Below are 15416 nucleotides of genomic sequence, written 5' to 3'. Positions count from 1 at the left end.
TAAAATACTTTTTTCCTGTGTTGAGTAAAACAGCATTGCCCATTTCCAGACCTTGTCACTGTATTTTGCTGAATTACGTTTCCTTTGCCAAGATAGCAGTGTTGCATTGTATAAAAGGGACGCTGAAAGCGCCATATGAAAGTCCGCGAAGAACAGGAGGAACGCGCCAGGAGGCTCAGGCAGGAAGGAGCTTGGAAATTCCCCATTCCACCCCACCAGACCATCTTCAAGTTTGTGAACAACTCCGAGAGCTGATGGCCTTAAATATACTCCCCAAAGATCAGGCAATGGGCACTTCAACAGCGTTAACAGGCAGATACCACGCTGCTCTCCACAAGCAGTGCTACGTGCAGTGCTAAAGGATCTATTCGCTTTCTTCTCATCTTTCCGAGAGGCAACGTAGCCGAACGCTTAGGCCGGCAGATCAGGAGCCAGGCTTCGTGGATTCTGTCCAACTCTGCCACTGTCTTGCTCAACGTCCTCACACAAGACGCTTAAGGTTTCTGTGCCTCGCTCCTAGGCTGAGAAATGGAAAAAGAACCAGCTCTCACACGTGGGGTCTTTTAGAGCCCTACAGATGCTCCAGGGAAAGGAGCCATGGAAACGTTAGCTGCCTCACACTGAAGAGGATTTTAATCTGGAGTCTTAGCAGGTTTAAGAGTGAGGTTGTGCTTATGCTTCATCCAACTGGGACTGTTCCTATACATCTCGAGCATTTATTCTGGGGGGTCCTGCATGAGAGAAAGATCAGCTGCTACCATTTTTTTTCCCCTCTTGAAACCCTGAAATCACTGGTGTCAAATTATAATTGATGGGTTCTAGGGACAAAACTTAATACTTGGAAAATCCTGTACCGTAAATCAGCTTTTCCAGGCTGCTCTTCAAATCACTACCAAGTCTTCCTGCCAAATAAAACAAAACCACCACATGGGTGGGAACTATCTTCTAGAGACCATTCTGGGAGTAAAAATTTGGAAGGAAAATAGTTTCCAACTTCCTTAGGTTAAAAAAAAGTTTCCACAATTTTCAAACATTCACATAGCTCATCAGTGTGTTCACATGGACATTTCTTCAGGGATCCCAGCTGCATTCCAGCTTTTGCCTTTGCTCTGAAGAGCTTTCCTAACAAATTGAAAAGCAGGAATTTTCCCTACTCATAAGACACGGCCTAAAATTATTTGTACATCTATATGCACACAGCAGAGGTCAGGATCAGTGCATCAGCGGTAGACTTCCAGGACAGTCCTCCTAGCAAGTGCTTTACTGCCCGTCACCAGCTCCTGCCATTCGGGATACACTACTTAATTACCGGCACTGGCTACCCGGCTGCAATGCCCAGGTTCTAATCTAACTGCAGGAAACAAGTTTTATTAACTGACGGGTATAACGCTCTTGTTTTCTACCTGTCATCTGTGTTTCACATGTAACTTTTGCTAGAGTAGCGTTAATGCTAACCCATCAAAAGCTATGAGTCAGACCTCCCAAAACCATGAGACCTAAATGTCACTTTTTGAAGACTGTATTTGCTTTCTCCTCTCTGGGCTTTATAGGAACGTGTTTTCAAGCTTTTTTGCACAACCACGTGGGGCAGACCTGAACTTACTCTTCCAGGAAACTGAGATTTTTTCCACCCAATCAACTGACTTGAGCCTTTAAAGAAAACACCAAATGCGACAAGATCTGTAGTAGAATCACGGGACAGCTGGCAACAGCCGTTCCACCAACTCTCCACCGTCCAGTTCCCTTGCTCTCCTTTACACGACTGAAATGAGAACCGCCGTGTCCGTAGAGACCAAGTTCCACTGGTTGAACAGTCTAATGCAAGAGGGCACGTGTTGCTGCATGGCCAGGCGTTCACATGCCCAAGAAATGCAGTTGTGATACAAGGCAAATGGGTGAAACGTGGAAGAACCGCTCAGATTCTGCAGTAAAGACAAGAAGCCTCATTTTTCAGTCTACTACTGCCTCAACAACAAAGGAAGTTTTAATGTCCCTGTATTGAGGCCATGGCTCACCTATACCACACCAGGAGGCTTTAAGGAAAGCAGTCTTCCACCCATTATGATTTCTGCCAACCTCCCCACCACCTCAAACTATGAGAAGAAAAATACCTGCTTACCAACCATTCCCACAAAGTCAACCTTAACATTAAAATACAGAGTTGCTCTTCACTTCCCAAAAGCTGTACACAGGATCCTTGTCATGTTCTCAAACATATTCTGAGAAATGAGACCACACTCCCTTTTCCAGATGCTGTCAAGCTAAAGTGCTTCTCACTCCCACACCTTGAGTTAATACCAGCATCATCCCATCTAAGCAAGTAAAACAGGCGAGTTCAAGTCAGCCCTATAAAAATACGGCTCCAAGGAAACATGTTCTGGTGGGGGGGGCCGGGGGTGAAAACCTTTCAGGCTCCCCAACAGGCTCCTGCCTTCCTGGAAGTACTTTACAGGCTGCTTATTTTGGTTCTTTGTTCTTTACACAGCCACTAATTGCTGGTGTAAGGCTTTCCGGCAAAGCTTACGTTAGCGCAAAGCAATGCAGAGCTAGATGTCTTGGATTTTGGTCCCAAGTCATGTAACCACACGCCAGGAACCCACAAAAAGGGGAGGCTTGCTTAGGAACAAATGGGATGCTCGACAAGACAGCTGGACACACAGGATGACTGACGTCTGGGGGGAGCTGAAGCTCAGTCTGAAGGCCTCCCTCAACAGTGTCTCTGCACATATCATGCCTCAGCTTCACTATGAAGAACAAAAGGAAAGTCATTAGGATCCCAAGAAGCTGCTGCTGCACATGCACCACAGCCCAGCACAGGACTTTGGGGAAAAAAAAGAAAATGTGATTCAGAGAAGTACAAAGTGTGGACTTGTATGTTTTTTCCAAGCTAGACCATTTCTTGCGACAGACGTCTGACCAAAACCCTTCAGTTCAAACCTGGAAAATGTAAGTGTACATCTTGAGATGCTGGCTCACAAAAAAAAAAGTTCCTAAACTTGGTTTAAAATCAGGTCAGTATTAAAATTGCTCCCAGACTGAAGTTCTGGGCCAAGGTACAGCCTGAAGCAAAATTTTAGCTGAGTTATAAATCCTTCTAAAAGGGGTTTTATAATTGAAATGCTGACAAGCCGTTCACTATTTCAGTGCTCCCAGGTTCTACAATATAGATATTCACTAAAATATTGAAAAGTAAAATGCACAAACACATTAGAGAGAGAAAAAATAAAATATGCAGGAGGCAGAGAAAAGAATCATTCACCTGGGACATTAATCACATGTGTTTCCTTAGCATGGCCCCCCTGCCACTGGATAGGAGGGAGGAAGCAGAAGCCTATTAATGAGGGGATATGAAGTTCTCTCTAAAGCTCTGGCTCGTGCTGGGGATCCATGAATCAATGGAATCAAATGAAGAGCAATTAGCTCTGCCAAAGGGAAAGCATCAAAGAAATCTCTCCCGCTTTTGTTTCACCATTCACATGCATCCAAACCAAGTCAGGACTAGCTGGTGTGCCCAGATCCAAGCCAAAAGGGCTGAAGCCACAATATGAGCTCAATCATTCTGGCAGCTGGGTCTATGGCAGCAGACAAAAATCAGGCTTGCTTTCATCCTGGAGAACAATACAGACATGAAGACTGGGCAGGAACAGTTTAGAAAGTGCTTGAACTGTTGCCTTCACCGGAAGGCAAGTTATTTGCTGAAAAATATCTACCAACCTCACTAGGACTTTTGCCACATGCCACAAGAGAAGCTCTGTCGCCATGCAAGATGCCAGCTGCTGGAAACATGTTTTATGGGCATGAGCATTACCCTCACCTTGCCGCTGCGCTCTGGACACGCCGTTACCCTGGTGAACTACAGGGGAAATTCTCTCCCTCGTACAAAGAGAATACAATTGCCACAAACAGCTTCTTTTCCTCTTAACCCTCTACCCAAAAACTTTGGAAAAATAAAGATGGCACTGTCCCTCCCCTGCTGCCCACCCTGGTCCCTTTTTAAATAAATTTAAACTGACAGCTGGATACAAATCTCAAGGTCAGCCTCTAGATTTCTCCTGCCCAGCGCAGGGGATTGGAGCACCATCGTATTTGTAGTGCCACAGCTGCCTGCAGAGTAAAAGCCTAGTCTCTAGCTGCAATAAGGGTGATATAAATCATCGCTCTCTAGCTTGTCATTTTCTGGCTCTGGGCTGCAGGCCACGCAGAAATCCTAAATTTCCTTTAACTGAACTGTGCTTCCTCCTTTCTGAATAGCTGGAAACAGCCAGTGCCTCCATTTATTAACCTCTAAAAGCAGCTGCCTTCCTCCCAATCTGCTAGCCCCCGCTCACCTGCTATTTTGATGTTAAGGTTAGCATCCAGGAGCAAATTCTCTGCCTTCAGGTCTCTGTGTACTATGTTACGGCAGTGACAAAAGTTGACTGCAGCAACGATCTGCTTGAATTTCCTCCGTGCTTCTTTCTCTGCCATCCGCCCATGGGCTACTAGGTGATCTGTAGGGAGCCAAGAACAGAACAAAACTGTTACCAACACAGGAAAACCAGTCACGGGGCCTTCCAACGTACTCGTAACAAAAGATGTGCAGAAAGAAATGAAATTACATTTGACAAGGCTCTAATCCCCTCCATTAAGTACAAGCTGCAGAATAATTAAAACACAGGTGACTGGGGTTTGTTAAATCAATTCATGCCATGAACCTAACTGCATTTTTCAGTTTTGCCATTAGGACAAAGGATATTTCAATAAGCACAAAAAGTGACACCTGCACTTTCACAACCACATTCATAGGGGGACAGAGATTTGCAGCTGACAAGTAGAGCCTGTCACAGATTTATCTTTGGCTCTCACAGCTTCAATGGGTGCAAGACCGGACGTTAAGTTAGGAAACGGCTAAAAATGGTGCCACAAGAAGTTGGCCACAGCCTGTCTACAAGCCAAGGCAGCATCAGTCCGGATGCGAAGAACAACGAGCCAGGCTGGCTGGAAACAAGAGGGCTGGTTAATGAAAAGTGTTGAGGGTCTGACATTTTTTGCTCCCCACCAGAACAATTTGAGGCCTTCAGAAACGTTTTATAAACGTGGTGACAGGCCAACCCTAGAAAAGCTATACGCCCAGAGCATGAGGCGTATCCCCCCTGGGATGTGGGAGACCTGGGTTCAAGTGCTGCTCTGTCCAACTCTCTCCCTCTGGTTTGGACCAGAAATACCATCCCTGACCTGGGAACCCCCGAAGGACACGACTGGAAGCCAACACGTCTCCCCCACACGTTCTGCTTTCAGCAAACCGGCGTTTTCCAACCAAAACGTTTTGTCAAAAAATCCCCGCCTGGAGCCAACACATTCCATTGTGCACCTGAGAGCAGTTACACTGGGGAAGGGATTTCAACCCCCAGCCTCGGGGCTCAAGACAATCTCTCACTATTAGTTCACAGTGAGGCCTAACATCTGGGGCAGATGAGAACATCTGCTATTGCATTCCCGTGCCTCCCTCTGAAGCAGCTGATGCCGACTGTTGCAGTGAGGGTGTTGGGCTAGATAGATCCCGGGTCGCAGCCAGCCGGGCACTTCCAACGCCCTTACAGTACAAAGCCTTTTCTTTGGGGTCTCCCATGCAAACCCTGACCCGGTTGGACCCCACATGGCTTGTTAGATCACAGAGGTATCCTACTGCAAGCCAAGTTTGATCAATACACTTTACATCTTCAAAACCACCCAACAGTGAAACAGAGAGATGGCTTTGAAAAGTCATGATTCATCCAAGAGGAGCTGTCAAACTACTCTGAGCTCTCACAGGTTTGCTCGGAGAGCTATAATCCGAAGGCCAGCAGCTGAGCCAGCTACTAGCTACGCTTCCCTGCCAGTTGCGAGGGGGAAGGAAGGTGGAAAATATAGAAAAGCAGCTAGACTATCGCAGGCAGCAGCACTCAAGGACGAGCAGTTCCTTTGGTAATGAAGGGGGCTCTGCTCCATGCTGAGGAGTGTTCAAAGCTTGCCCTTCTTTTATTATGGAGCGGTTGTCAATCTGTGGATCAGCTGGGATTTGCACACCACTGGCTGGCAGGTTACACCGTGCTAGCTCCAGCTCCTCGTTTCCGTCAGGTACTGCAGTGCTATACGCTCTTCTAAGTACATGAAGAGGAGAAGGAGGGGAAGCTAGAGCCACCAGTCAAATGATTAACAAGCCAATGCCTTCCTACGTGTTCTCTGCTCTGTAAGCACCTGCCCTGGGTGCCAGAGAAGTCTCATGGCTGTCAACAGGGCTGGGAAGAGTTGCCACAAGACTACGAAGATGGGAACCACACTATAAGAAAGCCTGATGAACGTTGGGTTAAGGCACCCCGGAGTGCCTGTACTATCCAAATACCCCATACGTGGAAATAACTGGAAGCCTTGCTGAGTTTACCTAACCAATGGGAAGAGCAACTCCAAACCGAGCCCTACACCGTTAGTGCTATTCAGGCCCCAATCGCGCAGCTAAGTCACATGTTTCAGACACTGGTCTGGTTTTACACTCATGCAAGACAGCGAACACAGAACAAAGCAACTGACACTAGGTTCTCCTAACTCTACACTGCTTTATTTCTATTTATTTTATAGCACTACAGAAATAGGCAATTCATAGCACTGCAAATGAACATGCGTCCGCGCATGGGCACACAATACATGCCATCTGCTGAGAATAGACTACTTGCTGCTGCCGTCAGTTCAGAGGCTGCTCATGAGTTAATATATGAGTTCAACTTCAGTCTTGAGTCAATTTTCTTGGTTGAAAGCAATTTGAAGTAAAGAAGGTTAAGTACGTGTCCATTATCTTTCACATCCTCCAGGTTAATTACACTGCACTTTGTACCACGCTGGAGCTAAAATCAAGTCACGGAGAAGATGAACAGAGGCACCAGCAAGCAAAACCCAAGAGAAATTTCTGCGTCTGTCTATATACTTTGTACAGCACATTAAGCTTAACCCTTAGACATCCCCAGGAGGCAGTTCAGAGAGAGAGAAGATACAGAAGCGCTCTCTCACATTGAGGGGGGGCAGGTCTTGATGGGAGAGAGAGGCAAGGACCATGGCTTCTTTCAGAACAGACAGAAGCCAGCAACCCATTGCAATAAAGCTTTCAGGATGGGAACTGCAGAAGAAAGGTTGCAGCCTCCCACTGTGGTCAAGAAACCACTGATGTGACATCTAGAGATTCAGAGCCTGAAGCCCAGTCAGTTCAATGTACTTTGCTTCATAAAGTGCATTCATTAGAGAGCATGAAAGACGTCCATTCTTGAAGACAATAAAAATAACCAGGTTGTGAAGGTTTCCCCATCAGGTGGTTATTCTGCCAAGCCACCCATTAATTAGAATACCTGACACACCATTGTCTTGCAGTAGGTACTAATTAACAAAATTCATCAAAACAGTTCTGCTTGCTTTTGAAGAACAGCAAGTCATTCTCTGGGGTTTGATCAGTATGGTGATCTTCCCCCAAACCTTGACAAGTTTGATTTATTTAGCAAGTCTGTATAGGATTGTACATGGGGGAAGCATCTATTTAAATGTGACCCTTCAAACACTTGCTAGCAAGAGCAGCACTTGCCGTCAGGAGCAGCCTCACCAAGTATCACAAGGAACCACTCCTGGGTGTAAGCTTCTTTGGGAAGAACCAGCATCTTTGTGGGAGCCGTGTTAGAAACGTTGCCACTGATGAAGAGGTTCTGGATCAGGCAGGCCTCAGGCTAATCAAGTCACTTGCACGCTCTGAACTTTGCAGGTCTGGGAGTTGTGTTTGCAGAGGTAATAAAACACACTCGATGAAGCAAAACTCAATATTCTGATACCAGCACAGAGAATGCACATTACACTTCAAAGAAGGTAAATCTCACGCTTCCCCCCCCGAAAGCCCGAAATCCAACCTGCCATTGCAGGAGGAACGTTTCTAACAAGGCTCCCACAAAAGACACTTTGGTTCTTCCCAGGTCCAAGCACAAATTAAAGGGCAGGATGAAAGGAAAGGAAATTAAAACATTGCATTTGGATCATTTTTAAAACCAGACTTCACAAGCCGTAAAGCAAGAATAATTTCTGACCCTCAATCGATCCGATTTCACATATTCTGCCAGGCTCTAAAGAATTTGTTTTTCCACGCGCTCAGTCTTACCAAGTTCCCCTAGGTCACTTCCCTTAGGGACTCCAGGATCACACAACTTGGCATGTAGGACTTCAGTTTTTAATTAAGGGGCACCTGGAGTTTGCGTATGGGGTAATTCTTCCCCTCCCACAACTCTCTGGTTCTACTTCTGCCTTCAAGTACCACTTCTCAGCTCCCTGGAGTATGCCCAGCAGGCCCATGCAAATGCACAGGGCAGTTAAACATGCACTTCAGAGCTCAATTCTCAAATGCAGCCCGTCCCAGTTCTCCGTCACCCGCAGAGTGCTGCCTCCCCCGTTTCAGCATGCTCCGCTCAGACTGCAAACATTCCTTGAAGCTTAGAAGTGAAATTTCACATCTACGGGAGATATCCAGAGCCGAGGCCCATCCCCGAGCTTTGCACGTAGGCACAGCATTTGCAGAAATGCTGACATTTCAGTACAAACTCTAGAAGCCGGATAAAAAACAATGAAGCTAAAGAATACTTCACATACCAGGAAGGGCAACTGTATTTGGAAGTTAACCATTGCCGTCTTAGCTTGCAAAAAAAACCAACCCTTGTGCAAAGGCCCCGAGTGCTGAACTGGAGGCCCAGTCACCTTCGCGCCAAACCCCGAGGGGCCGCAGACATTCGGTGCCACCTTCCGAAGAGCACAGAAGGAGCAAGCAAAGTCGCATGGATTTTTCTAGGCTGCAAGGCACATGCAATCCCACTTCAGAGTCCTCCCCACAGCGTATCGGGAGCCTGATCCTGCTGTTCCTGAGGTGGAGAAGCAGGAGCAGAGCCAGAAGGTTTGGCTAAGGCACACGACAGGTACCCCTGAGAGCAGGTGCCGCTCCTGGCCCCCGGATGGACTCCCGCTGCATGGCACAGGGGAGTCACTTCACCCTCTGTAAAGTAACACCCAGCCGTCACGTGGAGAGGATGAGGCTCAAGTTAAATTGGCAGAGAACCGAAGGCCCCTGCCAGAGACGGGGCTCCACGTGAAACCTGACATTTTAACAGCGCTAGAAAAGGCCTCTTCACTGATCCTTTCCTTTGCGGCCTGTTGCACTGTGCATGGCGCTGCGCAGATGCAAGTTCCCAACCCCACAAAACTTATGAATTAAAAACACAGGACAAATAGTAGGAGAAACGGGGCGAGTAAATGGGGACTGCAGCTCGTGCTGGTCTCATCAAGATCACAGCTCATGAGAGCTAACAAGGAAGCAAAGTTACTAATTTTTACGTTTTTCAATGTTTACCCAATGCCCTTGAAGCACACCCGTTTACAGCAACTATCAACTGGAAGAACTGCATCCTACGCTTGCTCTGTGAAACATTTACCATTGTAAAGTACACTTTTTTCCAGCTTCTGCAAGTCTATTTCAAGAGTTCAGAATCGCTTACAGTCACTCGAGGCATGGAAAAACCTGCAATATGAGGAGAGGCAATACAATATCGCAGGGATTATACGACAGAAACAGTTCTTACGCAGAGCAAGATTTCTCTTTCTTCTAATGTACTGTAATCAGAATATCATGGCTGCCCTTTATCTCCTCTTTTGTAATTTAGTGACATGGCTTCCTTGAAACCTGGCTTCCCTGGGCACGTTGGCCACACAAGGGCACTAAAGGCAAGGAGATGATTCAGACCACCGGCATTAAATATGCAGGAGAGCAGCCTGGTGCTCAAGCAGCAGATAACTAATGTGATGCTTGATGAGACTGCTCCACCAAATGCACCCCACAAACTGCTCAGATGTTTGCCATGTTGCGTACATGGAAAATATTGCGCTCGCATGGCTGTGCAAAGGGAAACTCGGCTCCCGAGATCACGTCAGGATGGCAGGCGCAGCAGCCGATTCAAAGCCTGCTTACCCACAAATCTTGGCTGCATTACCAACGGAAATTAAAAGCCACTTTAAGCACTGAATCAGTGAAACTTCTCCCCTCCTCCAAAACGCACCATGCTCTTTTTACAGTAGCGGCGCTGTAAGCTGCTGGCTGGGAGTTATACCTGCAGCTGCTGCAAGACGAAAGGCCACTTTGAAGACGCTCACAGTAAATTTAGTGATGCCAGAAAACAAGTAATCCACAAAAGGGATGGGTACTTGAATGGATACAAGATGTTGAGAAAATTTGGCCTTCAGAGTGAGCCGTTTTAGACTTGTGGATTCCCAGCCACTGAACGCAGAGAGCACAAACGGACTTGAAGCCCGCCGGAGCAGTTAGACCCTCCTGGCAAAACGAGGGCATGAGATCCTTTTTGGTGTCAGCGATGTCACCGACTGCGAGGAAGCATTCTTCTGGCTTCCGATTCTTTCGATGAACTGTTTCTTTTGTTAGATCACGGTCTCTGGCTACTTGGGAAAGCTCCTGATCAAAACTGCTGGGATTCTGGCTGCATTCAGGTGTCCAGTCAGGGGTTACCAGACCCTGGGTGAAGTCTAAGACCATCGGAACACGAGAGGGGCAGCATTTGCTACCTCTCTATTGTAAGAAACTACTGTCCCTCTGCATAACTGGTTAAGTTCGGACTCCACTGCTTCCAGCTACGAGTGGGGATACAGTACTGGGCAGTGTAGCAAGTCAGCAATTCCAATGAGCTGAATTTACTACAGCATTAAATATTTTGGAAAGCAATTAGATTTCCGTTTCAGTTCATATACATGGCTATTTTTGTAACCCATAGAATTCATTCCAAGTTTGCATGCTAAACGTACATCATTCTGGTTGAAAAGTATAGTCAGATGGTCTCTGCCAAATTCAATAGGAGAGGAAAAAAAATAGATATTTCACCCCTTCCAGAGGGACCCAGAGAAAAGCTAAGTCTCTCACTGTGCTGGCAGTGAAGCTTGAAGGCTTTGCTGCTATAGCACTGTCATTATCACTTGCTACACAAAGCAAACTCAGCTTCATAAACTGTCAGAATTACAGGGCCTCCAGCACTCCCCAATTAATGCTCGAGACAGCAGAAGGCTCAGCTGGGCAAAGCTAAATTTTCCTTGGACGATCTGCACTTGTTGAGCATCGGCAACAACTCATGTCCTCTTAAAATTGCGTCTTCTTTAGAGAAACAGGAGTCAAAGGAACAGCAGAGTATAAACAGGGAAGCAATGCACCTATTTTTTCATTCAGCAGTAATTAATTACAAAGACTCCCAGAGAACGGTATGCTAGACTTATGGTTCAAGAGGCCCTTTTGGCTGCCAGCCACATACAGGTGAGGCCTCAGGTGATGCACCTAGAGCGGTGGCACTACGATCCGAAGGTCAGAACAGGAGATCCCGATGTGACCAGAGAACTATATCAACCAGTCATCCCGAGTCCAACTCTCTCGCTGCCTCAGCTGCCCAGCCTGTAAACCGCAGCTAGGATTTCCCCACATCACAGGTCTCCTGCAAGGATACATTCACTAATGTTTGCAAGGCTTTGATAACCCAGGATAAAAAGCACAGAAGACAGTACTTTGTTCACAGCCGGTAACCAAAACACCTGCGTTCCCATTCCAGAGCTGCTCAAGCAGCAGATATTGCTTGGAATACACTATAGCTCTTCCTCAGAGCCCAGGAGTCCAGATCTGCGACCCTAGGAGTCAAAGAGAGATCAGCACAAAAACCTCCAGCTCCACGAGGACAGACGGCAGTGCTGCTTCAGAGCAGCAGCCATCAAGCATGCTGGTTAGACGCACCTCTCAGTACCCTGGGTTCTGAGCGATGGCACCTGAAATCATCTCCTTGACACGCACGCGGCAACTTACCGAAGTTATTCTCCTATTATCGCTTCAGCTATTCAAATTGCTCCTTGTTTACTGTCTCACCTAGAATGTGGTTTAAGCAAGGTGGACACCAGCCTGGTTCTAGTAGCAAGTGTCCTGGAAAGTGTGGGAAAGGAGTCCCCTCCTCCAGGAGCTGAGCTAGCTGAACCATATGGGAGAGCCCGGCCAAATCCTGACCCACCTGGGGCAACTACCCTTGGCATGTGAATGTATATACGAGCAAACTCCCATGAGTATTCTGTCATAGTGTTTAAAAAAAAAAAAAAAAAAAAGAATTTGGCTGCATAGTTGAAGTATAATGGGTTTCCAGATTAAATCTGCCTAAAGTGATCAGGGAAACCCAGGTAGAACCCTGTTAGAAAACAGTGCAGTTTAAACACTGCACATGGCTAACAAGCATTAAGATGACATAAAAAAGCAGTTTTAAGTATAAGGAAGTATCATTCTCAAAAGCACTAGCAACAAAATACAACTTCAGCCACAGGCAGCCAGCTCACGTGACAAGTCACCAGTGGGTGAATCTGTAGCACCACTCTGGAAGGCAGTTAGACGATCACTTTTCTACAAATTTAATCCCAGAAGTCAGCAAGCAGGCAAGGAAAGTGGAGTTTTGACAGGTGGTTCCAAGCAGAAACCATGGAGGGGAGACCCTTTTAGATCGGGAAGCTTATTTTCCCTTCAAGTTACACCCTCTCTGAAGGAAAAATAAGCTTCTGCATTGCCTGATGGATATCCCAATTTCTCCATACATATTCCACCCCCCGCCAGTGGCAATTACGAGGCTGAAGGGCCTCTCCAACTGAACCAAGAGCTGCACAGCACCCAGATTCAGTTTACCGTACTTTTCTGTGTGCATTATCTGATTACAGCAGCAGTAAATGTACTTACCAAATATTTCCCCTCCGCTAGCGTACTCTGTCACTAGATAAATCATTCTCTCCGTCTCCATAACCTGAACACAAGGACAAAAAAAAGTGACAGATAAGGAGACTGCCTACTGCAAAAGGAAATTAAGTTAATTGGACTTTTTTTTTTATTCCTTGTAATACTGACATACAACTGCTTTCAGCAAATTAAAAATACTGCAGTGCTGTATTTGCTATTGGGACCAATGCAAGGGGAAGGGCAAGGGAGCACAAGAGCTTGAAATGGGGGGTTCTTACCACCACTGAGTCTTTAACTAAATATAAACCTCTCTTTATCTCTGCCACCACTTCCCGCAAAAAAGCCACTTGCTAATCTTTGTTCCAAGAAGCTGGGAGACTTTTCAGCTCCATTTGGCAGCCCAGAGAGTTCACCTTCAGTATTAATCGTTCATCACTCTGAAACACTAAAATAACTGGGGGACACTTTCCAAATGAGGAAATATTTGAAGAACTGATGAATAACCTTCAAATGAGCTGTGATCTGTTAGAAATGCAAGCTGTTGGTTCAAAGGCTTTGCTTGAGGAAACCTTCATAGTTGAGCAAGGGGAAAAGTCCCATCTTCCAAGGGTTCCAGGGCTTTAGGCCTGGGGTACTCCAGCAGATAAAGGCCAGATACACTGTTAGACAAGTCCTCTCCTTTGTGGAAAGTCAGTTGAACCAACTGTTTGTGGGAACAATAAAAAAAAATCCCCTGCAACAAAACCAATTTGCTCTGGTAGCAATGGACTAGATGAGAAGAGTACAGCATTTTTCTTTGTGGTCTCAACACGACAGCCGAGATGCCGTCACACCACCTAGACCGATGGATGTTGGCAGTCACCCATATGCGACCCACCTATACCAGTCCACTCCAAGGCTGCAGAGAGGGGGATGACAGAAACGAGTCATTCATTTGGATCGTTTAGACTAGAGGTACACTCCGAATGCACCCCATGCTTAAAGTAGATGTTACCATTGAAATCATATGGTTTTTGAAGATTTCGAAGCCCGTTTACTCTTCGCAACTGATGCTCATGGCTCAGTCACTGTCACTTGCCTGAGAGAGCTGGAAATGTGGCACAAGGCCTGAGGGCAGAGCAGCCAGAACAGCTGGCTCCTTCCCACAAGGGAAGGGACAAGTCTGGGGGCAGATGGGCACAGGTGCCTCTGTCCTTCGCTAGCTGGCAAATATACATGGCTGTACGTGCAAGTACTCGGGGTGAGCTGGGGGATTTAGGTAAAAAAGGAAGAGATTATGGAGAGACATTTTAAGAGACTGGGCAAGAGCGCTCTTGGGGAAAGTGGGAAGAAGGACACAGCACGGGGGTAGAGAAAGGAAAGAGAAACTAAATAAGGGGACAGAAAGGGGAACATCGCACACCAAGTGCTTAAGTGGCAAGAAGTGACCGTCTGTCCGAGTGGAGCATAAATCCCATTGTGATTGAGAACCAAAGGTTCCCAGGGAAGCCAAGGTGTTTGGAAAATCTGAAGCTTTCAAGAGAGTAGAGAAAAGTCCAGGTCCAGCATTAGATGGGAACTGCATTTTGCAAGTACATTTAACAGAAAGTTGCCTGACATGGCCCAGTTACAGGCAGCAGCATGGCACTGATGCTTTTACACACCATAGCTGCAGTTTAGGGGACAGCCCTTTCTACAGGCATGACGGCCAGGAGTTTTAGAAGAGGGCTGTACGAGTTACCCTGGGGGCTCACAGGTATCTAAAATTTTCCAATCCTGGATTGTGCTAATTCTTCACAACTTGATCAATGATAAAACAGACACGTACACAAGTTCATTTCATTTTCACTGCAAACAGCATGGCTGAGTTTGGTTTCTGCAGGAGTTTAAAAAAAAAAAAAAAAAAAAATCACAAAAACACCTCTAACGGTGTCTGCTTCTGCCAACGCTCGTTTCCCACAGGAGCTAAATTGTCCACGCTGGTGTGAAAGGAACCGTCATTTCTAGCAGAGAAACTAAGCACTGAGAACCCCAAGAGGTGGGGTTTATTCAGAGTTAGAGCTCTGAAGCATGTGCCCTTCCCATTCAAAAAAAGATGCATGACCTGGACAACAGCAGCTGCTTGAACAGCTGTTTCTTCTTCCTTCTTTTAAAAAAAAATCTAATAAACTGATGCTGCAGAGACAAGCCCTTAGATTTAGGATGTGCTATCCAGCTCCACTCCATTCTCATGTGATGTGGCTTCCAGTTAGCACTTAACAGTAAGTCCACATGGGTGCAGAAAAACATAGGTCTTTCCTGGTCCAGACTAACCTAGTACCTTCCATTACTTCAGCCAGTAGACACCTTCTCCTTTTGCATGCTGCAAGCCTAAAGCAATGTGCTTTGTGAATTCAGATCCCTAAGGAAAAAAGCAGTGAAGAAGAGCTTTGATTTTTCTCCTCTTCAAGTTTCACAGGTGTTTTATAACCATGCCCCCTTTCAGACATCAGAGAACAAAGTGACTGAAAGCACCCCCCTCAGCAGAGCCAGCTGAAGCATGCCACACAGTGGGGCTCTGTGCTAACCTGCTGAAGCTGAGACATGGATGCTGCCCATTGAGGATTCGATCTGATGCTTTATACAGCACAACATTGGTTGAACAGAAGCTTTTGGCTTA

At 46.4% G+C, this 15416-nt stretch overlaps 1 protein-coding gene across 4 annotated transcripts in view; it reads right to left on the bottom strand.

The window, feature by feature from the left end:
* The window catches only part of SIK3 (SIK family kinase 3), a 51492-nt gene that overhangs the window by 34403 nt on the left and 1673 nt on the right, over nt 1-15416 (bottom strand). For 3 of the 4 annotated variants that reach the window (XM_006030329.3, XM_025211949.1, XM_025211951.1), the window contains exons 2-3: nt 12782-12845; nt 4329-4490 (exon numbers count right to left, since the gene is read on the bottom strand). In XM_006030329.3, coding sequence (XP_006030391.1) covers nt 4329-4490; nt 12782-12845 — 226 coding nt within the window. The remainder of the gene's footprint in view (nt 1-4328; nt 4491-12781; nt 12846-15416) is intronic. The other variant, XM_025211950.1, reaches the window with a different exon arrangement.

This window comes from Alligator sinensis, unplaced genomic scaffold (assembly GCF_000455745.1).
Source record: "Alligator sinensis unplaced genomic scaffold, ASM45574v1 scaffold1626_1, whole genome shotgun sequence".
NCBI classification, from domain to species: domain Eukaryota; kingdom Metazoa; phylum Chordata; order Crocodylia; family Alligatoridae; genus Alligator; species Alligator sinensis.
The sequence above is the reverse complement of the archived record's forward strand: the minus strand, read 5'-3'. Positions and strand labels throughout refer to the sequence as shown.